The sequence below is a fragment of the Anas acuta genome, chromosome 27, assembly GCF_963932015.1.
Source record: "Anas acuta chromosome 27, bAnaAcu1.1, whole genome shotgun sequence".
Lineage (NCBI taxonomy): Eukaryota > Metazoa > Chordata > Aves > Anseriformes > Anatidae > Anas > Anas acuta.
In genome coordinates this window covers 4,159,410-4,185,693 of record NC_089005.1, presented here as the reverse complement: position 1 = coordinate 4,185,693, position 26,284 = coordinate 4,159,410, and the positions used below count along the sequence as shown (strand labels likewise).

The 26,284-nt window shown below is 66.8% G+C and overlaps 5 protein-coding genes and 1 long non-coding RNA gene across 9 annotated transcripts in view; 1 reads left to right on the top strand and 5 right to left on the bottom strand.

Annotated features, from left to right (window-relative positions):
- Window positions 1-8,228, bottom strand: part of VAMP8 (vesicle associated membrane protein 8) — a 95,558-nt gene extending 87,330 nt beyond the window's left edge. For 2 of the 3 annotated variants that reach the window (XM_068662428.1, XM_068662430.1), the window contains exons 1-3: window positions 8,072-8,228; window positions 6,840-6,992; window positions 5,631-5,787 (exon numbers count right to left, since the gene is read on the bottom strand). In XM_068662428.1, coding sequence (XP_068518529.1) covers window positions 5,644-5,787; window positions 6,840-6,992; window positions 8,072-8,074 — 300 coding nt within the window. In that variant the 5' untranslated portion in view covers window positions 8,075-8,228 and the 3' untranslated portion in view covers window positions 5,631-5,643. Of the gene's footprint in view, window positions 1-5,535; window positions 5,788-6,839; window positions 6,993-8,071 lie in introns of those variants that run through there. The other variant, XM_068662427.1, reaches the window with a different exon arrangement.
- The window catches only part of MRPS24 (mitochondrial ribosomal protein S24), an 83,624-nt gene that overhangs the window by 50,820 nt on the left and 6,520 nt on the right, over window positions 1-26,284 (bottom strand). The window lies entirely within an intron of this gene.
- On the bottom strand, window positions 92-4,594 carry LOC137845264 (uncharacterized). Its single transcript, XR_011090147.1, has 3 exons — window positions 4,420-4,594; window positions 2,930-3,063; window positions 92-1,219 (listed from the first exon to the last, which is right to left on the bottom strand). It is a non-coding gene; the product is annotated as an uncharacterized lncRNA (long non-coding RNA).
- Window positions 8,486-13,987, top strand: GGCX (gamma-glutamyl carboxylase). Its single transcript, XM_068662398.1, is given in 17 exon segments — window positions 8,486-8,630; window positions 8,725-8,952; window positions 9,041-9,199; window positions 10,329-10,494; window positions 10,936-11,014; window positions 11,111-11,217; window positions 11,297-11,460; window positions 11,556-11,700; window positions 11,702-11,825; window positions 12,268-12,289; window positions 12,292-12,398; window positions 12,486-12,637; window positions 12,715-12,884; window positions 12,964-13,094; window positions 13,164-13,311; window positions 13,525-13,720; window positions 13,801-13,987. Coding segments are annotated over 17 exon segments (2,397 nt in total). The 3' UTR covers window positions 13,955-13,987.
- Window positions 14,049-18,902, bottom strand: MAT2A (methionine adenosyltransferase 2A). The gene is given in 10 exon segments (XM_068662406.1): window positions 14,049-15,350; window positions 15,842-15,975; window positions 16,064-16,246; window positions 16,326-16,544; window positions 16,651-16,794; window positions 16,868-16,980; window positions 17,062-17,184; window positions 17,276-17,353; window positions 18,716-18,760; window positions 18,763-18,902. Coding segments are annotated over 10 exon segments (1,185 nt in total). The 5' UTR covers window positions 18,806-18,902; the 3' UTR covers window positions 14,049-15,247.
- Window positions 20,519-25,027, bottom strand: H2AZ2 (H2A.Z variant histone 2). Its single transcript, XM_068662425.1, has 5 exons — window positions 24,876-25,027; window positions 21,831-21,908; window positions 21,419-21,532; window positions 21,072-21,201; window positions 20,519-20,863 (listed from the first exon to the last, which is right to left on the bottom strand). Exons 1-5 carry the CDS (start codon window positions 24,876-24,878, stop codon window positions 20,802-20,804), a joined length of 387 nt encoding a protein of 128 aa, XP_068518526.1. The 5' UTR covers window positions 24,879-25,027; the 3' UTR covers window positions 20,519-20,801.

The following is a 26,284-nucleotide window of genomic DNA, read 5'->3' as shown; positions in this document are numbered from 1 at the left end:
TGTCCCCAGATTAGGGGGGGACAGGACAGGATCGCCCCCCCCCCCCCCCCAAGCCGTAGGTCGCGCTGTGTTGTTATTGTAGGGTCTCCTCCAGGTGGGCTGTGATGGTTTATTGGGGTGGGGGCTCCCCCAGCCAGGCCCCACGGGTTGTTATTGTAGGGTCTCCTGGGGGCGAGGCAGGGATATTTGTTATTGTAGGGTCTCCTGGGGCGAGAGACGTGGCCGTTTGTTATTGTAGGGTCTCCCTGGAGCGAGGCACGGTGGTTTGTTATTGTAGGGTCTCCCAACAACGAGTCCTGGTGGGTTGTTGTCACCGAGACCCTCATAACGCAGATCCTGCAGCCTTATTTATTGTAGGGTCTCCCAGAGAGGGTCCTGCGGGTTTGTTATTGTCGGGTGTCCCTGGAGCAGCTCCTGGTGGTTTGTTATTGTAGGGTCTCCCAGCGCTTGTTGTGCTGGCTTGTTTTTATAGGGTCTCCCCAGGCAGGTCCTGATGTTTGTTTATTGTAGGGTCTCCCCAGGCAGGTCCAGGTGCTTTGTTATTGTAGGGTCTCCCAGAACTCACACAGTGCTGGTTATTTATTGTAGGGTCTCCCGGAGCAGATCTGGCTGGTTTGTTATTGTAGGGTCTCCCATCACTCGTAGCGGTCTTTATTTATTGTAGGGTCTCCCAGAGCAGCTCGAGGTGTTTATTTACTGTAGGGTCTCCTGGAGTAGCTCCAGGCGCTTTGTTATTGTAGGGTCTCCTATCACTTGTAGTGATTTCTTTATTTATTGTAGGGTCTCCCAGAGCAGATCTGGCTGGTTTGTTATTGTAGGGTCTCCTATCACTCATAGTGATGTTTTTATTTATTGTAGGGTCTCCCGGAGCAGATCTGGCTGGTTTGTTATTGTAGGGTCTCCCAGCACTGTCTTTATTTATTGTAGGGTCTCCGGAGCAGGTCCAGGTGCTTTGTTATTGTAGGGTCTCCCAGCACTCACCACAACGGTCCCAGGGGGCTGTGTCAGGGCGGGGTGGGGGGGCTGCCGGTGGCCGGGGGGGCCGGGCCGGGGCCGGGGGCGCGCGGGGAGCCGCGGGGGGCGAGCCCCAGCCCAGGGCGATGGCCACCAGCAGCAGCAGCCCCACCGCCACCGCCCCCCCCAGCGCCAGCTGCCACCGCCGGTGCCCCGCGCGCTGCTGCCGGGCCACTGCCCGCGTGCTGCGAGTGAACGTCTCACCCTGGGGGGGGCGGTGAGATTAGGGGGGGGGCAGCGAGGTTATGGGGGGGGCAGCGAGATTTTGGGGGGAGGTGAGATTATGGGGGAGAGGAAGTGAGATTGGGGGGGGCAGTGAGGTTATGGGGGGAGGAGGTGAGATTATAGAGGGGGGCAGCGAGGTTATGGGGGTGGGCAGCAAGATTATGGGGAGAGGACGTGAGATTATGGGGGGGCAGTGATATTATGGGGGTGGGCAGTGGGATTATCTGTCCATACTGTCCCTATAATGTCCCCCCCCAAGGCCATGACCCCCCCCAGGATCCATGTCCCTATACTGTCCCCATAGTGTCCCCACCATGTCCCCCCCAGAGCCATAGGTCCCCATGCCCCCCCCCGCCCCCAGCGCCACCCCCCCGGGCTGTGTCCCCCCATATTTTCCCCCAAGGGCCATGCCCCCCTCCCCCCCCCGAGGCCATATGTCCCCATAGTGTCTCCATAACGTCCCCCCAGGCCATATGTCCCCACAGTGTCCCCTTTAGTCTGGATGTCCCCACAGTGTCCCTATAACATCCCCCCAGGCTATATGTCCCTATAGTGTCCCCATAACATCCCTCCAAATGCCATGTCCCCCCTCAGCCATATGTCCCCACCGTGTCCCCCAAGTGCCACATCCCCTGGGCTGTAATTCCCCTTTGTGCTCCCCAAGTGCCACATCCCCCCAGGCCATATGTCCCCATAGTGTCCCCATAACGTCCCCCAGGCCATATGTCCCTATAGTGTCCCCCCTAGGCTGGATGTCCCCACAGTGTCCCCATAACGTCCCCCCAGGCCATATGTCCCTATAGTGTCCCCCCTAGGCTGGATGTCCCCATAGTGTCCCCATAACGTCCCTCCTGGGCCATACGTCCCCACAGTGTCCCCTTTAGTCTGGATGTCCCCACAGTGTCCCTATAACATCCCCCCAGGCTATATGTCCCTATAGTGTCCCCATAACATCCCTCCAAATGCCATGTCCCCCCTCAGCCATATGTCCCCACCGTGTCCCCCAAGTGCCACATCCCCCTGGGCTGTAATTCCCCTTTGTGCTCCCGAAGTGCCACATCCCCCCAGGCCATATGTCCCACATAGTGTCCCCATAAACGTCCCCCAGGCCATATGTCCCTATAGTGTCCCCCCTAGGCTGGATGTCCCCACAGTGTCCCCATAATGTCCCCCCAGGCCATATGTCCCTATAGTGTCCCCGCCTAGGCTGGATGTCCCCATAGTGTCCCCATAACGTCCCTCCTGGGCCATACGTCCCCACAGTGTCCCCTTTAGGCTGGATGTCCCCACAGTGTCCCCATAATGTTTCCCCAGGCCATATGTCCCCATAACATCCCTCCTGGGCCATATGTCCCCACAGTGTCCCCTTTAGGCTGGATGTCCCCACAGTGTCCCCATAACGTCCCCCTGGGCATATGTCCCTATAGTGTCCCCTTTAGGCTGGATGTCCCCACAGTGTCCCCATAACGTCCCCTTTAGGCCATATGTCCCCACAGTGTCCCTATAACGTCCCTCCCAGGCCATATGTCCCCATGGTGTCCCCTTTAGGCTGGATGTCCCCATAACATCCCTCCGGGCCATATGTCCCTATAGTGTCCCCCTTAGGCTGGATGTCCCCATAACGCCCCTCCAAACGCCGTGTCCCCCCCCCAGGCCATGTGTCCCCATGTCCCCGTGTCCCTGTGCCCACCATGGCCCGCAGCTCCTGCGCGCGGGTTGTCCAGGTCGCTGAGCCGCCCCTCGCGCTCCAGCAGCCTTGGCGAAGTTTTGCTTCATCAGCTCCGTCACCTCCTCTGCCTCGCGCTGGCACTGCGCCAGCCCCGCCTGCGGGACCCCCGTGTCACCAAGGTGGGGGGGGGTTGGGGACACTGGGGACCTTGGGGACCGTGGGGACCATGGGGCCTCGGGGATGCTGGGGACGTGGGGACCATGGGGACCGTAGGGACACGGGGACCTCCGGGACACAGGGACCTTGGGGACACGGAGATCTTGGGGACTGGGGGACCGTGAAGACCTTGGGGATCTTGGGGACAGGAACTACGGGGACCTCAGGAACTTGGGGACATGGGGACCCTGAGGACATGGAGACCTTTGGGATATGAGGACCTCAGGGACATGGGGACCCTGGGGACATGGAGATCTTGGGGATCTTGGGGACAGGAACTATGAGGACCTTGGGGCATGGGGATCTTGGGGACATGGGGACATGGGGACCATGAGGACACAGGGACCTCAGGGACCTTGGGGACATGAAGAACTTGGGGATCTTGGGATATGGGGACCCTGAGGACATGGTGACCTTGGGGACATGGAGACCTTTGGGTATGAGGACCTTGGGGGCATGGGGACCTTGGGGACATGGAGATCTTGGGGATTGGGGGACCGTGGAGACTTTGGGGATCTTGGGGACAGGAACTATGGGGACCTCAGGGACATGGGGACCTTGGTGTCACGGGGACCCTGGAGATACGGAGACCTTGGGGGTCTTGGGAGATGTGGGCACCTTGGGGATACGGGGACCTTGGGGACACTGGGACCCTGGGGATGGGTATGTGGGGACAAGGAGAGGGGAGGACATGGGGACCGTTGGGTCAGGAGGGTCACGAGGACCCTGGGGACGTGGGGCCAAGGGGATGGGGCATGTGGGACACCGGGATGGAGGACACGGGGACTGTGGGGACACAGGGACCACAGGGAACATGGGATGGGACCCATGGGAACAGTGGGGACAGGGCACAAGGGGACCGTGGGGACATTGGGACTGCGGGGACGGTGTGTGGGAACAGGGCTGGGACACAGGGACCGGGGGGGTGAGGGGACGGGGAAACGGGGGGACAGGGACCCGTGGGGACAGGGGGACACCGGGACGGGGACAGCGGGGACAACGGGGACCCTATGGGGTGGGAATGGGGCACATGGGGTTGGGGACACGGGGACGGGGGGGGACATGGGGACACGGGGGGGGCAGGGGACACGAGACCCGTGGGGATAGGACACGGGGACAGGGGGGATCGGGGGACACGGGGACCCCAGGAAATGGGGCCGGGGCATGTGGGGACACGGGGACACGGCCTGTGGGGGGGGGCGCGGGGACACGGCGGGGACAGATCCGGCCCCCCCCGGCTCCCACCCCCACCCCCCCCGCCAGGAACCGAAAGCGAAAGCGGCGGCGGCGCTCACCATGCTCCGGGTGGCACCGGGACGGGACCGGGACGGGGACAGGGACAGGACCGGGACCCGACGGGGACAGGACCGGGACCGGCACCGGGATCGGGACCGGAGCAGCCGCGCCCGTCCCGGCCCCCAGCCCCGCCCCCCCCGTGGGGGCGCCCCCGGGCACCCGTGACCCCCCCTCCCCCCCCCGTGGGGCCGCTCCCACGAGCCGTGTCCCCGCCCCCCCCCCCGTGTCCCCGTAACCCCACGGCTATGGGACCGCCCCCCCCCAACCCCATAAGTAGGCGGGGGTCCCCCCCCCCGGGACCTCCCCTCAAGCCCTGGGTTCCCCACAGAGCCCCCCCCCAAAGTGTCAGCCCTCCCCCCCCCCCCCCACCAGGAGACCCCAAAGGGTGGCGTCCTCCCAGAACCCCCCCCCCAAAAAAAGCATGGGTCCCACCAGGACCCCCCCAAATTGTGGGGTCCCTCCAGAACTCCCCCCAAAGCCATGGATCCCCCCCAGGACCCCCCCTAAAGTGTGGTGTCCCCCCAGAAACCCCCAAACCATGGGTCCCACCAGGACCCCCCCCAAAGTGTGGATCCCCCCCAGGACCCCCCAACCCATGGGTCCCCTAGGGCCCCCCCCTAAAACGTGGATCCCCCAGGCCCCCCCCAAAATGTGGGGTCCCCCCGAACCCTCCCAAACCCTGGGTCCCACCAAGACCCCCCCAAAGTGTGGGATCCCTCCAGCACCGTCCCCAAACCCATGGGTCCCCCAAGACCCCCCCCAAGCCCTGTGTCCTCCCCCCCTCAGGCCATGAGTCCCCCAGGCCCCCCCCCCAAAGTGTGGGGTCCCCCCTGAACCCCCCCAAGCCCTGGGTCCCACCACGACCCCCCCCCAAATTGTGGGGTCCCTCCAGAACTCCCTCCCAACCCATGGACACCCCAGGAGCCCCCCCAAGGCGCGGGTCCCCCCCCAGCCGCGGCCCCCCCCCGGGTGTCACACGGCGCCTTTTGTCCCCAGGCGCCAGGCACCCGCCTGGCACCGCTCCCCCCGTGTCCCCCCCCCTCGTGTCCCCCCCCCGTGTCCCCCCCCCCCCCCAGTGTCCCCCCCCCCCCGTGTCCCACACACGGCCACACAGCTCCACGGCACCGCCTTTATGGGGCCGCTGCATCTTGGGGGGGGGTGGTCCCCAGGCTGGGGGGGCTGGGGGAAAGGGGGTGTGGGGGGGGTTGTGGGGGGGGGGTCCCCTATGTGGGGATGACGCCCGCGGCCAGGAGGATGATGAGGATGAGGATGATGGCGCCCAGCAGCCCGAGGATGAGGAGCAGCTTCGTGTTCTTCCACCAGTACTTGCGCGCCATCTTCTGCGACGTCGTCTTGAAGTGCTCCGACTGCGGGGACGGGGGGGGGTCAGGGGGGGCACCGGGGGGACCCTGCACCCACCTGGGGACCCTACACCCTCCTGGGGACCCCGCTGCCACCACAGGGACCCCGCACCCGAAACCTCTCGGGGAGCCAGAGTCACCCTGGGGACCCCGTGCCCCACAGCTGGGACCCCTTGGGGACTTAGGACCCTATAACTGGGACCTCTTGGGGACACAGTGTCACCCTGGGGACCCGATGTCCCACACCTGGGACCCCCTGGGGACCTGGGACCCTATAACTGGGACCCTTTGGGGACCTGGGACCCTATATCTGGGACCCCTTGGGGACCCAGTGTCACCTTAGGGACCCGATGTCCCACACCTGGGACCCCCAGGGGACCCAGTGCCCCAATTCTAAGGACCCCCTGGGGACCCGCTGTCACCTTGGGGACCCAGTACCCCCCATCTAGGACCCCTTGGGGACCTGGTGCCCCACATCTAAGGAGCCCCTGGGGACCTGGTGTCACCCTGGGGACCTGATGTCCCATATCCAATGACCCCCCTGGGGACCCGGTGTCACCTTAGGGACCCAGTGCCCCAATTCTAAGGACCCCCTGGGGACCTGATGTCACCTGTGGGGACCCCACTGCCCCAATTTTAAGGACCTTTTGGGGACCCGGTGTCACCTTGGGGACCCGGTCCCACACATTTAGGGATCCCATGGGGACCCAGTGCCACCTTGAGGACCTCACGGCCCGCATCTGGGGACCTGGTGCCCCCTTCGGGACCCAGTTGCCCCAGACACATCTGGGACCCCTCGGAGACCTTGGTGCCACCTTGGGGACCCTTGGGGACACAGTGCCACCTCCGGGACCTGGTGCCACCTTGGGGACCCTTGGGGACGCGGTGCCACACCGGGGGCACCCCAGGTCCCACGCGCCCACCCCACCTGGGGTCCCGGTGCCACCTTGGGGACCGCGTGGCCACATAGGGCCCCTGGAACCCCCCCCTGCCCCTACAGACACGTGTCCCCGCGATGTCCCCGCGATGTCCCCGCGATGTCCCCGGTGTCCCCGCACCGTGGCCTCCAGGTCCTCGGTCTTGTTGCGGAGGTGCTCGAGGTTCTCCCCCCGCGCCAGGATGCGCTCCACGTTCTGGCTCATGATGCTCTTCACCCCCTCCACCTCCCGCTGCAGGTCCCGCACGCGCTCGCTGCCCCCCGGGGCGTCCGCCTGCACCCGGCACCGCCTCGGTGGGTGGGGGGCACCCCCCCTGGGTGCCCCGTGCCCACCCCAAGCGCCCCCCCCCAGCACCCCACTGGGGCTCTGAACACCCCCCAGGCACCCCACAAGCTCCCCGTAACCCCTTGGGCACCCCATAGGGGCCCCATAAACCCCCCCAAGCACCAATAAGTGTCCCATAACCCCCCCCACGCACCCCATATGCGCCTCATAGAACCCCCTCCAAGCACCCACAGGTACCCCATAACCCCCCACAGGCACCCCATATACCCCACAGGCACCCATAGGTGCCCTACAACCCTCACAGGTACCCCCCCAAGCACCCATAGGCACCCCATACACCCCCCAAACACCCAGAGGTGCCCTATAACCCCCCCATACACCCCCTCAAGCACCCATAAGTGCCCTATAGCCCCCCCATACACCCCACAAGCACCCATAGGTGCTCCATAACCCCCACTGGTATCCCCAAAGCACCCATAGGCACCCAAAACACCCTCACAAGCCCCCATAGGTGCCCTATAGCCCCCCTATAGCCCCCCCCATGCACCCATAGGTACCCCCCGAGCACCCAGAGCCTTATAACCCCCCCATAAACCCCCTCAAGCACTCGTAAGTGCCCTATAGCCCCCCCCCCACACCCCCCCAAGCCCCCATAGGTGCTCCTCAAGCCCTCACAGGTGCCCTATAGTCCCCCCCCCGCACCCTTTAAGCCCCCATAGGTGCCCTGTAGCCCCCCCATACACCCCCCAAGCCCCCATAGGTGCCCTATAGCCCCCCCCCCGCACCCTTTAAGCCCCCATAGGTGCCCCCCAAGCTCCCACAGGTGCCCTATAGCTCCCCCCATACACCCCCCCAAGCCCCCCTAGACCCCCCCAAACCCCCCCAGACCCCCCCAGGGCCCCCCCCAGAGGCACCCCACGGGGCCCCCAGCCCCGCCCCCCGGTGGCAGCCGCAGCCCAACGGCCCCGGGGCACTTCCCCATTAATTTCCCCATTTCCCGGTCCCGATCCCAATCCCGATCCCAATCCCGGTCCGGTGCCGGCCCCCCCCCGCGCCCCCCCCCTCACCATGGCCGCAGCCGCTGCCCGGTGCCGCTCCCGGTGCCGGTCCCGTTCCCGCCCGGGGCTTCCGGGAGCGGCGGCGGCGGCACCGCCCGGGGCAGGGGCGGGGGCGCGGGGGGGGGGTCAGGGGGGGGGGCGGGGTCAAAGGGGGCGGGGCCAACACAAAAGGGGCGTGGCCAGGCCCGGGGGGCGGGGTCAGGGAGCCCCTGGGGGTCACCGTGGGGTGAAGGGGAGGGGGGAGCGGCAGGGGTCAAGGGTCAGAGGTCACGGAGGGGGGGGCAGGGGTCAGAGGGGGGGGTTGGGTGGGGGGCGGGGGGCGTGGGGTCAGAGGTCACGGGGCTGGGGAGAGCCTGGGGGGGGGCAGCGAGCGGGGGGGGGGAGGGGGGGGAGGGGAAAGTGACCGCAGCGGGGTCAGAGGTCATGGGGTCAAAGGTCAGGGGGCGGGGCCTGGCCTCGCCCCCCCCTCGCTCCCCATTGGCCACCGGGCGTTTCGGTGGCGGTGACGTGGCGGGGGGGGGGCGGGCACCGGCCATGGCGGCGGCGGTGGCGGCGGCGGCGGCGATGGGTGCGGGCACCGGGCGGCACCGGGGGGGGCGACGGGAGACCCCCAGCACCCCCCTGACCCCCTGACCCCTGCCCTTTGACCTCTGCCCCTCCAGGCCCAGCCCGGCGGCGGCGAGCGGGACGCGGGGCGGAGGAGACGGCGGCGGCGGCACCGGAGGAGCCCCCGGTGCCTTGCGGGGACCCCCCCGGTGGGCACCCCCCGGGCCGTGCCCGGCGCCTGCTGGGCTTCGAGCCCCGGGATTTGGCGAGCTGGGGGCGCCTCGTGCGGCTGCTGCATCGCCCCCGCGACCCCGCCGCCCTCGGGGCCTTCCGGGCGGCTTTCGGTGAGCGGTGACACCGGGAGCGGGACCCCCCCGGTGGGCGCCCCCCCCCCCCCCCGGTGGCTCACGGTGTCCCCGCCGCGCCCCCCAGGGCTGCTGATGGCGCTGGACGTGCCGCAGGAGCGGGGCTTGGCGCGCTTGGATCACCGGTACCTGGACGGGCTGGAGGTTTGCCGCTTCCCGCTGCTGCCCGGCCTGCGGCCGCTGCCGCTCGACTGGATGTACCTGGTGTACGGCGTCATGCTGCTGGGTACGGGGCACGGGGACGGGGACGGGGACATGGGGACAGGGACATGGGGACAGGGACACGGGGACGGGGACATGGGGACGGGGACACGGGGATGGGGATGGGGACATGGGGACAGGGACACGGGGACGGGGACATGGGGACGGGGATGGGGACATGGGGACAGGGACATGGGGACACGGGGACAGGGAGAGCAGGACAGGGGGACAGGAGCATAGGGCATGGGGACAGCAGGACGCAGGGCATGGGGACACGGGGACAGCAGGACAGGGGAACATGGGGACAGCAGGAGGCAGGGACATCAGGATATGGGGACATGGAGACAGTAGGACGAGGAGATGGGGACGGGGACAGCAGGAGGCAGGGACATGGGGCACAGGGACAGGGACATCCAGACATGGAGCAGGGGGACACAGGGACAGCATGACATGGGGACACGAGGACAGGGACATCAGGAGACAGGGACCATAGGGCATGGGGACACAGGGACATTGGGACATGGGGGTGGGGACAGCAGGACGCAGGGACATCGGGACAAAAGTGCATGGGGACGTGAGGGTGGGGACAGCAGGACACGGGGACGTGGAGGCACGGGGACAGAGGGGCCTGGGGACATGGGGACATCGGGACATGGGGGGGATATAGGGACATGGGGATGGGCACATCAGGACACAGGGACATGGGGACATGGGGACACAGGGACATCAGGATGTGGGGACATGGGGACATCGGGGGGGATACAGGGACACGGGGCTGGGTGCTTCAGGACATGGGGACGTGGATCGGGGTGGGATGGGGACAAGCACGGGGCACATGGGGGTGGATGGCCACCGTGCTGGGGACAGGGACATGGGGACACCGGGACACGGCAAGAGCTGGGCGGCACCGGGATGGGCACAGCGCTCATGAGGGCGGCCACCACGATGGGGGACAATGGGGACAGGGGGACAATGGGGACAGGGGGACAATGGGGACAGGGGGACAATGGGGCTGAGTGCCACAGGACCCCACGGGGAGCGTGTGCCGGGGCAGGATGGGGCCGGGTGCTGTGGCTGCAAGGGGGACAGGCGGTGACGGGGGGTGACAGGGGGGTGACAGCGGGTGACAGGGGGGTGACAACGGGTGACAACAGGCGCGCTGGGCATCATGGTGGGGTTCTGCTACCGGCTGAGCACGCTGGCCTTCCTGGGGCCCTACTGGTACCTGCTGCTGCTGGACAAGACGACGTGGAACAACCACTCCTACCTCTACGGGCTGCTGGCCTTCCAGCTCGCCCTGGTGGGCGCCGACCGCTACTGGTGGGCACGGGGACACTTGGGGACACTTGGGGACACGGGGGGGGACAGGGGGGTGGCACTGGTCTCGGTGTCCCCAGGGGGGTGGGGTGGGCTCTGGTGTTCCCCTGGGACATCAGGGTCCCTATGGTTAGGGGACCCTAAGGGGTGGCACAAGCCCTGGTGTCACCTTGGGGACAGGGTCCCCTAACGGGTGACACAAAGCGCGGTGTCCCCATGGTTCCCTGTGGTTTGGGGTCCCCCCAGGGTGACACAAACCCCGGTGTCCCCGTGGTTCCCCATGGCTCAGGGTCCCCTAACGGGTGACACAAACCCGTGTCCCCATGGCTCAGGGGACCCAAACAGCTGACACAAACCCGGGTATCCCCATGGCTCGGGGTCCTCCCATGGTGACACAAGCCCCGGTGTCCCCGTGGTGGTGTCCCCTGTCCCCCCCCCCCGCAGGTCCATCGATGGCCTCCTGCGCCCGCAGAAGCGCAATGCCCACGTGCCGCTGTGGAACTACACCCTGCTGCGCGCCCAGGTGGGTGGGTGCCGGGGGGGGGGGGGTCACAGGTGACAGGGGGACATCCCTGTGCGTGTCACCTCCCCCCCAACATCCTCACCACCCCCCCCGCAGATCTTCATCGTCTACTTCATCGCGGGGCTGAAGAAGCTGGACGCCGACTGGGTGGGCGGCTACTCCATGAGCTCCCTGGGGCGCCACTGGCTCTTCGCACCCTTTCGGTGAGCGGGGGGCACCGGGGAGGGGGGGGACTGAGGGGAGTTTGGGGTGACAACGGCGGTGACAATGACATCCCGGCAGGCTGGTGCTGTCGGAGGAGATGACCAGCCTGCTGGTGGTGCACGGCGGGGGGCTGGCGCTCGACCTCTCCGCCGGCTTCTTGCTCTTCTTCGACGCCACGCGGCCGCTCGCCCTCGTCTTCGTCACCTACTTCCACTGCATGAACTCGCAGCTCTTCAGCATCGGTGAGGGGGGGGATGGAGGGGGGGGGGGCAGCACCCCGGGGACGGCCTGGGGGGGTCGGGGGGGGTCCCTAATAATGCGTCCTGCCCCCCCCCAGGCATGTTCTCCTACACCATGCTGGCCAGCAGCGGGCTCTTCTGCGACGCCAGCTGGCCCCGGCGCCTCTGCGCCCGCTGCCCGCGGTGGCTTCGGGGGGGGCTGCCCAGCACTGAGCCCCCCCGGCGCAGCCCTGATTGTCATTATGGGGAAGGGGGTGCCGGGGGGGGCGCAGGGGGGGCTTTGTCTCCGGCAGCACCTGGCGGCCGCCTTCACGCTGCTCTACGTGGCGGAGCAGCTCTTCCTGCCCTACTCCCACTTCATCACCCAGGTGGGGGCGATTTGGGGGCGTTTTGGGGGGTTTTGGGGGGTTTTGGTAAAGGGGGAGTGTTGGGGGGGGCATGGGGGGCATTGCTTGGGGGCATGTGGGAGTGATGCTGGGGGTGGCGGGGGGTGTGGGGGGACTGGTGGGGGGCACGGGGACGGTGCTGGGGGGGGAATTAGGGGGACAGGGACACTGCTGGGGGGTGTGGGGACACTGGTGGGGGGCACAGGGGTATGGGGACAGTGTTGGGGGGGATATAAGGGCACAGGGACAGTGGGGGGGGCACATAGGGTATGGGGACATTGCTGGGGGGCACATAAGGGTAAGGGGACATTTCTTGGGGACACATAGGGGAAGAGGGACACTGCTGGGGGGGGGCAGGTAGGGGTATGGGGACACTGCTGTGGGTCACACACCGACCCCTTCTGCCCCCCCCTTGCCCCCCCAGGGCTACAACAACTGGACCAACGGCTGTACGGCTACTCGTGGGACATGATGGTGCACTCGCGCTTCCACCAGCACGTCAAGATCACGTACCGCGACGGGCTCACCGGGGAGGTGGGCTACCTCAAGCCGGGGGTGAGCGGCGGGCTCCGGGGGTAGGTAAAAGGGAGGGTGTGGGGGGGCAGACAGTGATTTTGTTTTTTGGGGGGGGTCCCCGAGAAGGTGTTCACGCAGAGCCGGCGCTGGAAGGACCACGCGGACATGCTGAAGCAGTACTCGACGTGCCTCAGCGCCATCCTGCCGCGCTACAACATCTCCCAGCCACAGCTCTACTTCGACATCTGGGTCTCCATCAACGAGCGCTTCCAGCAGAGGTGGGAGCCGAGGATTTGGGGTGTGTGTGGGGGACACTTCATGGGGTTTGGGGGGCTCTGACAGTGCCGTGCCGCAGGCTGGTGGACCCGCGGGTGGACCTGGTGCGCGCCGAGTGGTCCCCGTGGCGCCGCACGCCCTGGCTGCTGCCGCTGCTGCTGGAGCTGTCGCCGTGGCGCGAGCGGCTGCAGGAGCTGGAGAGCAGCCTGGACGCACACACGGACGTCGTCTTCATCGCCGATTTCCCCGGTGAGGGCACGGGGAGCAGGGCGGGGTGGTCTTGAGCCCCCCTCCCCAAGCAGCTTAACCCAAACCTGGCGGGGCGCAGGCTTGCACTTGGAGAACTTCGTCAGCGAGGATTTAGGCAACACCAGCCTGCGGGTGCTGCGCGGAGAGGTGCTGGTGGAGCTGGTGGAGCAGCGCCGCAACCACAGCCTGCGGGAGGGCGAGGGGCTGCAGGTGAGTGGGGAGGGGTCCAGGGGGTGCTGGGGGGGCTGAAGGCCCCATGCTGTGCCCCCCCCTTGGAAGGTGCCCCCCGGGGAGTACCACAAGGTGCACACGGTGTCTCCGGAGCCCTCCTGCTACATGTACACCTACGTCAACACCACGGCGCTGGCGCTGGAGAAGAACCTGACGCGGCTGCAGGAGCTGCGAGAGCGGGTGCAGAACGGCACCGGTGAGCCCTGGCCCCCCCAAAAAACCTGGGTGGGGAACCCCCCAAATCCTCACAGACCCCAAAACTGAGCCCCACGTCCCCCTAAACCAGGGCAGGGAGCCCCCCTGGATCCTCACAGGCCCCAAAACTGAGCCCTGCATCCCACACACTTGGGGAGGGGAGCCCCCTAAAACTCCACGTGCACCCCCAAACCGCGCCCCTCGCCCCCCGCAGAGACGGAGCCGCTGCCCCCCGAGCTGCGGCCCATCCTGGGGGAGCCGCTGGCGGCAGGGACCCCGAGCGACCCGGTGGTGGCCGCGTTCCTGCGGCGGCAGCGGCGCCTGGAGGAGCTGGGGCGGCGGCGGGAGGCCAGCCTGGGCCAGCGCCTCCACCGCTTCCTCCGCAAGAAATACTACCTCTTCCGGCGCAGGTGAGCCCCCAAATCAGGCTTTTTGGTGTTTTTTTTTTTTGTGTCAACCCCGCCGCCTTGATTCTTTCTGCCCCCCGCAGCGCGCTGATGACCCTCATCTCCCTGCGCAACCTGGCGCTGGGCCGGCCGCCCCTGGAGCAGCTGGCGCAGGAGGTGGCCTTCGCCAACTGGCGTGGCGAGGAAGAGGAGGGGACGCGGCCCGAGGGCGAGGGGCAGGCGTCCCCCGAGCTCTGAGCGCCCCCAATAAAGTCTCCTTTTTTAAACTCACCCCTTTTTGCATGCTTTTTTTCCATCCCCCCCCCCGCAGGCAGAGGCTGAGGCAGGGAGGTAGAACCTAGCAGTTTTATTGAGTCGGTTTTTCGTGTTCTTTTTTTGGAATCGGTGAAATTGAAACAAATGTAATAAAACCTCCAGAAAAAATATGAAGAGAGGAAAAAAAAAAAACAAAAAAAAAAAAAAAAGAGAGAGAGAAAAAGAGAGAAAGCCCCCCCCCAACCCACCCCCACCCCACTAAGGCAGGAGCTGGGGCGCGGGCCCCGGGGCGGGCAGGTAAACAAGCCGGCTTCTCTGTACCACACCGGCCAAATGCGCCGCGCTCCCGGGGGCAGCCGCCCCAAGCTGCCTGCCCCCATCCATCTCCCCCAGCACGACCCAAACCCCCCCTTTTTCACCCCGTTTCGGAGGCCGTAGCGGCCTCCCCGGGGTGGGGGAAAGGCGGGGTCGGGGTGCAGGGGGGGCTTTCAGGAAAATCAAGAGCTGCCGTCTGAGCCCGGGGGCTTCTCTGTACTCACGCCCCGCGCCTCAGCACACAATAAATACACCACTAGAAAAACGTTCAAGTATGAAGGGCCTATTTCCTCCCCCACCCCCAAAAAAAGCTCGGCCGAGCCCCCCCAGCGCAGAGCTCGGGCGGGAGGAGGGGGTTGTGCAGTTGTGGGTTCAACTTCAGCTTTCTTATAAAGAAAAGGAAAAAGGAAAAAAAGGAAAGAAAGACAAAATTTCCTCTGGTACCAAACCCGCACGTGGGACGGGGGTGGGCTCGGCTTTAACGCCTGTCCTGTCCCCCCCCCCCCCAGCCCCGTGTCACGTACGTCCTCCGAGAGGGAAAGAGAGAAAGAGGTGGGAGCAGAGAGGTTAAAATCCGGTTAAGAACAAAACCAGCACCAGCGAGGTCCCAGCGGGACTGGGGGGCGCGGGGAAGCCCCCGTGGGACAGCGAGAGTTTGGGGGGCACCGTCTCGGAGCTCAGACGTCACGAGATTAAAAAGAAGCCAAAGGAGGGGGGGGCACGGCGGCCGTGGGGCGGGCAGGGGGCTCGCCCCCGCGGGCCGGGGGGGGCCCGGGGAGAGGCACGAGGCCGCGTGTGGTCCCCACGCAACCGAAATCCTGGCGACAGACAGCGGTGGGCGAGAGCAGAGGGAGGACAGGAGAGCTGAGGGCAGAGGAGCTCTTTCCCCCAGAGCCTGAAAGCTTCTCTGTAGCCTACGCCAACAGGAGTGGGGAAAAAAGCCTAACACTTATTTTTTTTTTAGTACTTTAGCTTTTTGGGAACTTCCCAGGGGAAACTGTCCCTACCAAAGTGGCCATAGGCTGCAGTCCTCTGATAAATGGGCTTCTTCAGATCCAGATCCCTGGAATATACAAGTCCCGCGCTCAGTCAGAGGTCCAGGCACCGCCACGCTCACACCTCCCTGCCTGCGGGGCCGGGCGCCGCCTGCCCTGTCCTGCTCCCCCTGCCCCGGGGCGGTTGCAGCTTCCCCCGGCCGCCCCCAACAAGGCGGAGAAGCTGCAAGCGCGCGGCGCTCAGCGGCCGCCGGATACTTACCCCTCAGCAGCACCCGGTCCGCCCGAAAAAGCACTTATCCTCCGGCTGAGGCGGCTCGTGTCCCAGCCCAAAGGCTGCTCCTGGCCCTTTACCTCGGCCGTTTTCCAGGTGCGGAAGAGGCGGCGCCGACGGCACGAGGCGGTGCCCGCGAGGCAGCCGGCTCCAATTCTGCTCGGGCACCCGCGGCCGCGCCGCTCGGAGCCGCTCTCGGAGGGGACCGCGCGCGCTCGGTGCAACGCCACCCGCCCTGCCGCCCCCCCCCAGCCCACCCTGCAGTGCCCGCTGCCCGCGCGTTACCTGACGATCACCCCGGGGCGGAGGTCGAAGTTCTTCTTGACGATCTCCAGCAGCTCCCGCTCGCTCTTCTGGGACGTGCCGTAGTGGAAGATGGAGATGGAGAGCGGGTGGGACACGCCGATGGCGTAGGAGACCTGAGGGGGGGGGACAAAAGGATGGGAATCAAGGCCCGGGCAGCACCAGGAGCCTTTTCCCGGGGCACGGGGCTGTGGTGGCACCCACCTGCACCAGCACCCTGCGGCACAGCCCGGCCTTGATCAGGGACTTGGCCACCCAGCGCGCGGCGTAGGCGGCCGAGCGATCCACCTTGGTGTAGTCCTTCCCGGAGAAGGCGCCGCCGCCGTGGGCCCCCCAGCCCCCGTAGGTGTCCACGATGATCTTGCGGCCGGTGAGGCCGGCGTCACCCTGCGGGGGACAGCGGTGTCACCGGCACGGCGCCGCGTCGGCGTGGGGCGAGGTGACCCCCCCTGGGACGCTGCCGTACCTGGGGGCCGCCGATGACGAAGCGGCCGCTGGGCTGCAGGTGGTAGATGGTGTCGTCGTCCAGGTACTTGGCTGGCACCACGGCTTTGATCACCTTCTCCTTCAGGGCGTCGCGCATCTCGTCCAGGCACACCTCCTCGTCGTGCTGCACCGAGATGACGATGGTGTGCACGCGGATGGGGATGACGGCGCCGCGGTCCTGCATGTACTGAACCGTCACCTGCCACAGACGCCGGAGCCTCAGGGGATGCGGAGCGGCCCCAAAGGTCCCCCAGAGAGGCAGCGCCGCGGGGCCGGCCGCAGCGGGGCCGTCGTAGGGCCCTGACCTGCGTCTTGGAGTCGGGGCGCAGCCAGGGCAGGGTGCCGTTGCGCCGCAGCTCGGCCAGCTTGGCGTTCAGCTTGTGGGCCAGCACGATGGTGAGGGGCATGCACTCCTCCGTCTCGTCCGTGGCGTACCCGAACATCAGCCCCTGCGGGAGAGGCGTGCTCCAGCTCGGCGCCCCCGGCTCAGCGCGGGCGGCAGGAGGCGGCCCCGAGCCTCACCTGGTCGCCGGCCCCGATGTCCTCCTCGCTGCGGTCCAGGTGGACGCCCTGAGCGATGTCCGGGGACTGCTGCTCCAGGGCCACCAGCACGTTGCACGTCTTGTAGTCGAAGCCTGAGGGGAGGGGAAAAAAAAAAAACGTTTGAGCGGGGCCGTTGGCACCGCCGGCTGCGAGGGAACATCCCCAGCACGCACCTTTGGAGGAGTCGTCGTAGCCGATGTGCCGGATCGTGTCCCGAACCACCTTCTGGTAGTCCACGGCAGCTCGGGAGGTGATCTCTCCTGCCAGCAGGATCATCCCGGTCTTCGCAACCGTTTCTGCGGGGAAAGGAAGAGGAAGGGAGGGGAGGGGAGGTCAGCCCCGGCCCTGCCCACCCTGCGCTGCCTCCCCGGGCGGGCACTGACTCACCGCAGGCCACCTTGGCGTCGGGGTCCTGCTTGAGGTGCGCGTCCAGCACGGCATCGCTGATCTGGTCGCAGATCTTATCTGGGGGAAGGCACGGGGCCGTCAGCGCGGCGCGGCCCTTCCTGCCGCAGCTTCCACCACCCTAAGCTGGGCACGGGCCTCCCATTAAGCCGCCGAACACAGCGTTCTCCTTGTCCCCGCCGCGGGTTATTAGCGTGGAATTCAGGCATTTGCCCATTAAACCCTCGGAGCTCGAGTTACATTGGGTCAGGGCTTAGGTTCAGCCACCTACAGCACTGCCCAGAAGGAAATGGCACCGCTGGGCCAGGCAGCACCGCCCTGGCAGCCCTAATCCTGCCCCACGGGCTGCTCTCAATGGGTTCTCCGTGCCTGCGGCTGCCCCCAGGTGTGCCCAGTGGCTGTCCAGCTCCCCCCCCAGCGCCCAGGATGCTGTATTTGGGGCCAGGAGCCCCCACTTTCCTTGCAGGGCGTCCCAAGGGCCCCACAGCAAGCAGGCAGCTTCACCGTCCTTGGCGGCGACCTTTCGGGGCGGATTTAGGAGAGGAGGAGAGGCCAGCGCCGCGCCGCAGCGGGGAGGGGGCTGCAGGAGGCTCCCCTCGCCCCTGCCCGGGGTGAAAGGGCAGCGGGCCGGACCTTCACCCGCGGGGCGATAAGGGGGGGGGGGGCACGCGTGCCTCGCACCCGCCTTGCTTCATCGCCCCCGCTGCTGGCACGTGACGGCCCCGGCAGCTCCGGTGCGGGGCTGGTAAAGGAGCACGAGGGTGGCTGCGGGGGGGTGGAGGGGGGGGGGGATGGAAAACGACGACAACAGGATCTGGGGGGGGGCGGGGGGGCAGAGCTGCCCGTGGCTGCTCCCCAGCATGTGCCCGAAAACGGAGAGCACAAAGGGAGGGCACCGGGGGCAGCCCGGGGGGATGCCGAAAGAGCGGGGTGGAGGCGGAATGAGGCTGGGGGGGGGGCACATCCCGGTGGGGGGGGGGGGGGTTGGGGGGGGCACACACCGGGGTCCGCCCGGTGCTCGGGGCAGCCCGGAAGCTGCTTAGTCACGGCGGTGACTCACGGCCGGGCCCCCCCCGGGGCGGCGTCACCCCGGGGATGGTACAGGGGGTACCGGGGGGGGGGGGGGGGCACAAAACCTTCCCCCCCCCCCTTTTTTTTTCTCACCCCCCCCCCCCCGCCCTCCCCACGCGGAACCACGTGCGCGCCGGGCCCGCAATGCGGCGCGCGCCGCCCCGACACTGCGCGCGCGCCCGGTGGCGTCATCGCCTCCCCCCTCCCCTCCCCGAGCCGGGCGCGCGCGCGACCCCCCCCCCCTTTTATCCTCCTCCTCCTCCTCCTCTCCCCCTCCCCTCCCTGAAGCGGCCTCGCGCCTGCGCGCTGCCCGCCTCGGCCCGGCCCGGCCCGGCGCGGCGCGGCCCGCACCTGGGTGCCCCTCGCCCACGGACTCGGAGGTGAAGAGGAAGGTGCCTCCTCGATGAACACCTCGTGGAAGCCGTTGAGCTGCCCGTTCATGGCGGCGGGGAGGCGGGCGGGCGGCGAGCAGAGCGCGGGGCGGTGCCGGCGGGCGGAGCGAGGGGAGCAGCAGCTGCGGCGGCCGCGGCGGACTGAGCAGGGCGCCCGCCGCCCCGCCTCTATTTATACCCTCCTCGCCCCGCCCCTCCCGGTGGCGCCGTCCAATGGCGTGCGCAGCCCGCGCCGCGGGGCAGGGAGGCGGGACCACGAGGGGCGGGCGGGGGGGGGCGGGTTATGTAACGCCGAGCGCTGCCCCGAGCGGTGCCGTTGCCCCGAGCAGCCCGCGGGGAGGCGAGCCGCTAGCTCGGCGTGTAACGAAACCGGGGCGCCCCTCCGTGCCCTCTCCCCGCGGCGCGGCGGGCACCGAGCGGCTCCCCCCGGCGCGCTCCCCCCCCCCCCCCCGCGGCCTCATGGATCCGCCCGCTGTGCCCGGCGGCGGGAGGCGCGGGGGGGCGCATGCGCAGAGCGCCGAAGGAGGGAAGCGGCGCGGGGCCGCGCAGGCGCAGTGCGGCGGCGGCGGGCGGGCTGCGAGGACGGCCCCTCCCGGGCGCCGCCATCTTGCGCGCCTCAGGCGCCGCCATTGTGCGGCCCGCGGCGCCCCCCCGGCGCCCCCCTCCCCTCAGGGCCCCTCCGCCGCACCGGGGCCTCGCCCCCCGCCCTCCCGCCCCGCCCCCGCCCTTCCCCGGTTCCCCCCCACACTCCCCCCTGCCCCAGCCCGGCGCCTCCCGCCGCCGCCATCTTGTGCCGGGCCGCGGGGCCTGACGCAAGGGGCCGCGGGGGTTGCAGCGCTGGGGGCGGGGACGGGCGGACGGACAGAGGGACGGGGGGGGACAGACACCGGGACCGCCCGCTGCAGACAGGCGGACGCCCCAGGTCCCAGGACAGATCCCGAGATAGGTGCACGGCCCCGAGCCGCCTGCCCGGGACACACGGACACACCCGGACAGACAAACCTCGGAGCCTGCACGGCCAGGACAGACGGACCCCTCAAAGCCACATGGTTAGGACAGACAGACACCCTGGAGCCCTTGTAGTTAGGGCAGATGGACACCCCAAACCTCATATTTAGGGCAGACTCCCTAAACCCACACACTTAGGACAGACAGACACCCTGAACCCACACATTTAGGACAGACAGACACCCCAGCCCCCTGAATTTAGGACAGACAGACACCCCAGGCAGTTCTCGCCCCACCCCACCAGCTGCAGGGGCTGTGGCGGAGCCCCTTTCCCCCCCCCCCCCATTTGTATAGGGGCAGGGCTGGCCCTATTTGCATTTGGGGTGGGAGCACACCACACCCAGACCTCCGCCAGGGCCCGTGGGGGCCCCTGGAGGCCCCCAGTGCCAGGGGAGGCCCCAGTGGAGGGGGTAAATTTGGGGGCACAGGGGTACGGGGTGCCCAGGACCCAAAGTTTTGGGGTGCACAAGGGCTGGGGGCTGCCAGCACCGTGGTTTTTAGGGTACGGGAGGCCCCAGAGGAGGTCGGGAGCTTGGTGGATGTGAAGGCCATGTGGGGGGGAGGCTGTAGCAATTTTTGGGGGATGCGGGGGGAGCCCTGGGTGGTTCCGCGCAGGACTTGGCCCCACGTCCCACTCCTCAGCGCCTTCCTCAGCTGCGAGATAACGCTGTGGGGGCGCGGGGTTATCTCCTGCAGAAACAGCCCCACCTAAACCCCCCCCTCCGGGCCCCCAACACCACAGGCCAACAGCGGGTTTTTGTAAAAAATGGTTTATCCGTTCCATTTTTGTATAAAACACACGGGAGAAACCTAGCCAATCAACACACGAATCGCTGCCACGTGACAAGGTAACTTTTTGTCAAAAAAAAAAAAAACTTGGAACCTAAAGACCATACAAATGTTTGCTCCTGTCCTACGGTCAATTGTCTATGCTCTGCCATCAAACTATGCCTTAAAAAAATTCCACATATCCCCGGCTTTCTTCTGTCCCGGTTACAGTACAACGACAGGGAGGACGCGGGCTGGGTTCGACTCCTTTACGCGGTTTTCTGCTGTCCCTTCTTCCCGATCAGAGACTTGTGGATGTGGGGGATGACGCCTGCGGGGAGAAGGAGGCGTCAGCGCTCCGCGGGCACCGCCACGTGCTCGGCTGCTGGGAATTCCAGCCTCCCTCCCGCCCTGCCAGAGATCTGCCAGCCTCAGCGCTGCTCCGGGCTGGAATCCGCAGTGACGGGCGACCTCGCTCGCTAATCAGGCTGAATTCCACCCAAAATCACCCTCCTGCCTCTCCGCGCGGCCCCACTCACCTCCCCCAGCGATGGTGGCTTTGATGAGGGAGTCCAGCTCTTCGTCGCCGCGGATGGCGAGCTGCAAGTGACGGGGAGTGATGCGCTTCACCTTCAGGTCCTTCGAAGCGTTGCCTGCCAGCTCCAGCACCTGGCGAGAGACCCGCGGCGCCGTGAGCATCTCCCCAAATTCCCTTTTTCCTTCCCCCCCCACAGCCTCCCCTTTTATAAACCCACCAGAAACCCAAGCGGCCTTCCCAACGCTAAAACCAACTGGACAAAAGAATCGATGGGGAATAAAACCAGAGCAAAACCCAAGAGATTTGGGCCAGCCGCCTTCCTGGGCCGCTGCTCGCACCGCGCCTCACCTCGGCGGTGAGGTACTCGAGGATGGCGGCGCTGTACACGGCCGCGGTGGCTCCCACTCGCCCGTGGCTCGTAGTGCGGGTCTTCAAGTGCCTGTGGATGCGGCCCACCGGGAACTGCAGAGGAAGCAACGCAGACGGGGTGAGCACCGGGCACCTCAGAGCCCCCCCACGCACTCGCTGCAGAGCCCCACAGCCCCCAAGCCATGCCCGCAGCCTTCAGGCCAGCCCCGGGACGGATCCTTCCCGCTGAGAGCCAGGAGCAACATTTCCCCTTCCCCTTTATTCCCCATTATGGTTTTGCTAAAACAAGGGGAACCAAAGAAGGCAGTGGCACCCCGCCCCTGGGGAGCAGGAGGTTTTGTTACCTCCGCGATGTTTTACAGCCCGGGAAGGCGAGGCAGCCGCCCGTTACCTGCAGCCCGGCTCTCTGGGAGCGGGACACCGCCTTGGCCTTGGCCTTGCCGCTGTCCTTGCCAGCTTTACCTCCAGCCTGCGGAGACAGAGCCCTCGTTAGTCCTGCCCCTCCGACGAAGCCACCTCAGTTCTCCCCCCCATGATAATTTTTGGTTCTTGCTGCCGGGCCTGCTGCCTTCAGAGCAGCCCCAGGCGCGTTTCCGCTACCAGGCGAGCGGAATTTTTACGTTTCCTGTTCCCACTATTTCCATTATTTTCCAGAAGGCGGCAAACGGGGGGAAACCAGCGGAGAGCAGGAGGTGTCGTGCAGCAGCTGGGAGGAATCTGGGTGTGGGGTTGGCTCCTGCAGGTACCCAGCAGCTCCCCTTCTGAACACCAGGATCCGTGGGTCAGCACTGCGGGTTTCCAGGGTGCTCCCTTTCCCTGCCACCAGCGTCCCACAAAGCCCCGCGTGCGGCTCTGGGAGCCACAGGGGGATGAGGAGGAAGCTGCCACGTGTGGGCGGCTCTCTCACATCCACCTAAAAGGGATCACGGGAGCGAGGCGCTAATTAAAGCCTGAAGTCATTAATTCTGACAGGAAGAGCCTGCTGGAGGCTGCGAGGGGTGCAGGAGAGGCAATTTTTACCTCAGGTGCGGGCAGGCCGGGCTGTCCCGACCCCAACAACATCCCAGTGCAAAGGGGATGGGAGCAGCCAGCCAGCAGCCGCCCCTCCTGCTCTGCCAGAAGCAGCCATGGGATCTGGAGCTCCCCAGGAGACGAAGGCACCGCCAGCTGAGCTAATCCCCAGAGCAAGGCACTGCCTCACCGCGGGAAAGGCTTTGCCGTGCAGCACACCCAAGGCCCGTGTCCCTGCGCAGCACGGAAAGGTCCGAGCAGCTCCTTTAGGCCCCGAGCTGCACGGGAAGGTGTTGAAGCTGGAAGCGGAGCGGTGCTGGGTGAGGTGGCGGAGCTGGGGCCAGCTTCCTGCAGCGTGAAGCACGAGGGTGGCACGCAGGGAAGGCTGGCACCTGGGAAGAGTGCGGCTCTTCGGCAGCTGGCACCTCAACGGGGGGGACTGGCTGGCCCCAGTTCCTTTGGGACGGCAGTGAGGGTGAGATCCCTTACACCCAGGGAGCTCGGGGAGACACATGAGAAGCTTTGTGAGGCGCCACACTTGAGGATCCCTGAGCAGGAAGCAGAGCTCCTCGCGTCGGTGCAAAGCCTCCAAGTTCAGGGCCAAAGAGTCAGGGAGGGATATTTGCAGCCGGGCTTCTCTTTCCTGGCGAGGCAGCTTTGGCACAGAGCACTGGGTGCTCGCACCACGAGCTGTTATTGGCCAGCTTTGGGACTTCCCTCTCGGGTCCCCCAGCTGGCAGCTTCCTGCTCGCTCCATATTCGAGCAAAGAGGAAGGGGTCAGACACCAGGGGCCGGGAGTCCCGGGCTGTCCCCATCCCGGGAAGGAGAAGCCCCTCACCGCAGCTCGTCCCAGCCTTCCTCCTGAGCCCGGGGATTTCTTCCTCCGCTTGGGAAGCGAGGCTGGGAGAGGCTGGCAGGTTAAGCTGCCCGGCACGCACTGACCAGAAACTGCCAGGAATTAACAGCTGTGGTGCAATCAGTTCTCACTCAAGTCTCTCACCCCACACAAACCTCATTTTCCATCCCCAAAAGAAAGTTGTGTGGCCAGAGGCCGAGCTGTCAGCCCCTACCCATCTGGGGACAACACGCTGGCCATCAACATCCCTGAACCCCGGTGTTTTCCTGAGGCAAAGCTCTGCAGCAGGCTGCAGCACTCATAACCCAGCGCAGGAGCAAGGCAGAGAAACGCAGTTCTGCTTGTTTACTAGCACAGAACCAGTTTAATTAAATCTCTCACCACTGCCTTTCCCTCCAGAGGAGTCAGGGCCTGTTCAATCCAGGCCCAGCCCTGGCCCCAGCGAGCAGGGTGCACAGGTCCCTGTCACCATGAGGAGCTGCTTGCTGGGAGCCCCCGCACACCTCGCTCTGTTTCCGAGGCAGCAGGGAGCTGCTTCCACCACTTCTACAAACGCGTGCCTCCACATTTGCGTTTTCAAGGAGAAAAACAAACTTTGGCAGCTGTTTACTGGCAATATTTACTGACAGCACCGGGGGGGGGACACCCGGCCCAGCAGCTCTCCCTGCTGACACCGCAGTGAGCTGCTCTCAGAGCGCGTTCCCCTACCCAAACTTGCTAAAAAAAAAAAGACAAGTTTTTCATCTGCAGCCACCAGTTCCAGGGCGCCCAGCAACGCAGCGAGGCGAAGGTTGCATAATTTCACCCGGCACTTCCACCTCAGCCAGCGCAGGCTCCTCCTAGCCTAAGCCGCTCGCTCCAAGTTACAGACCCCGGCACCGCGAGGAGAAAAGGGAGGAAAAAAAAAAACAAACGCGGCGACCTCCAGCCCGGAGCTGCCACACCTGCGTGTGCTCCGGGAAGAGACAAAATCAGAAAATTCGGTTGGAAACCCGGCAGCAGCACGGCCCCGCGGGGTGTAAACAAGCACCGGGAGCGGCGCAAGCAGGGCCTGCCCCCCAAGTTCCGGGTGCCGCAGGGGGTCAGACCCCCGGTTCCTTCCCCAGATCCCCCCCTCAGGAAGCCCCCGCGGAGGACGAAGGAGCCCAAAGCCCGGCAACCACCGGGGGCGGCAGGGCCGGGGCCGCGCGGGTCTCCCCCCCGGTGTGACGCAGCCCGGGGGCACCGCGCGGGGCCTCTTCACGGGGCCGCGGCGGGCAGGGAGCGGCCAGGAGCCCGCACGGGACCGCGGGGCAGGCCGCTGCCGGGCCGGTGTCCCCGCGACTCCAACCGGGAGCGGACCGGGGGGGTGCGAGCGGCAGCGGGGGCGGGGCCCTGAGGCCGTGACAGGGCCCGGGGCCTCCTGACAGGGCCTGGCCCCCCCCCACAGGGCCCGGCCCCGCCGCCGGTCCCCCTGCGGCTCCTCCCCGGTCCCCCCCCCGCCACCCCCGGTCCCACCGGGCCCCCCCCGGAGCCTCCCCGGGTCTCTCCGGAGGGGGCCGAGCCCGGCGGCCGCCGCCGCCCCTCACCATGGTGCCGCCGCCCGAGTCCGCGCTGGAGCCGCCTCAGGAGCCGCCAGACAATGACCCGCCCGAGCGCGACGCCCGCCGCCGAGACCCCGCAGCCAATCACGGCGCGCCGTGCTTATTTGAACGGCCCGCTCGGACCAATCGGCGAGCGGCTTCTTGCTACCCCCCCCCTCTCTCCAGCTCCCTCCGCTGGCCCCGCCCCTCGGCCCGTTTAACGGCCGGTGGGGTTTTTTTTTTGGCTTTGCACACGGCACGCAGGGCCGAGGGGAGGGGGCGGCGCGGATGAGTGACGCGGCGGAGAGCCAATAGAAAGAGAGGATAGCGCTGAGGGAGGCGGGGTTGAGAAGATAGACAGGCGGCGGAGCCAATGGGAGGCGAGAAGAGGCTTTCCCGCCCATTCTCTCTCCCCGCCCCCCGGGTTGTTTGTTTGTGAGGCGAGGGGGGGAGGGGGCGGCTGCGGGGCCCTGAGGGGAACCGGGGCCGGGAACCGGGCACCGGGCACCGGGGGCGGCCTCGGGAGGGCTCCCGGTTGTGATCCAGGCCCCGAGGCCGTCGTCTGTCCGCCCGCCCGCCCGCCCGTCCCCCTGAGGGGCCCCAGCGCCGCCCCCCTGAGGAGAGGCCGCGGCTCCCAGCCCGGCCTGAGGGGAATTCACCCCCGGGACGCCGAGGGGGCGCCCTTGTGTGGTGTTTTTTTATTATTTTCGCAGGAAATTCCCCCAATAAAGGCCGCTGATGCCCTAAAAGGGAGCGCGGAGGGGCTGGGGTGGCCCCGGTCCCCCCCCCTCGGTGCAGGTTTCGGTTTGGGGCCGGGGGGCTGAGGGGCAGCTTTCCGCCCAGGGGCTCGGGGGGGGAAGGCTGCAGGTAACGGCCGAGCTCCGGGCACACACCGAGAGGCGGGGAGGGGAATTTTGGGGGGGAAATTTGGATTTTAGTGAGCAGGGATTGGGACAGGAGCCATGGGAGCTGCGTTGGGAGCACAGCGCGAGGCCCTTTTGCAGAGGAGCTCTGCGTCGGGCTGGTTGTGGCTGTGAACTCTACAAAGGAGGAAAAAAAAAAAGAAAAATTGAAAGAGATGGAAAAAAAATAATAAAAAAACATGGAAGGAGCTGTGGAGCCGAACCTGCCCCCACAACAGGGGGCGCCCCGGCTGCTGCCTCAGGATGCGTGGGACGGACACTGCCAGGGAGGAGGCACTGGAGGAGAGGTAGGGGCCTGTGGGCTGGGGGGGGGAGGAGGAGGAGAGGCCCCCTGCTGCCTCATTTCCCCACCACCCCCCCCAGCACCAAGCACCGTGCCTATTAATGCACCCACAGCATTTTGGGGCTGTGGGGGGGGCTCAGCAGTGGATCTGCCCCCCCCAACCCCACTGCCTGCACCTGCCCCGCAGGCAACAACTGCTGCTGGCGCCT

Excerpts from the sequence above, each read along its gene's own strand:
- H2AZ2 (XM_068662425.1), bottom strand. Across the intron at positions 21,533-21,830 it reads CCCAGAGAGCCGGGCTGCAG|TTCCCGGTGGGCCGCATCCA; the intron begins GTAACGGGCGGC and ends CTTCCTCTGCAG. Across the intron at positions 20,864-21,071 it reads AGCCACCATCGCTGGGGGAG|GCGTCATCCCCCACATCCAC; the intron begins GTGAGTGGGGCC and ends TTCTCCCCGCAG.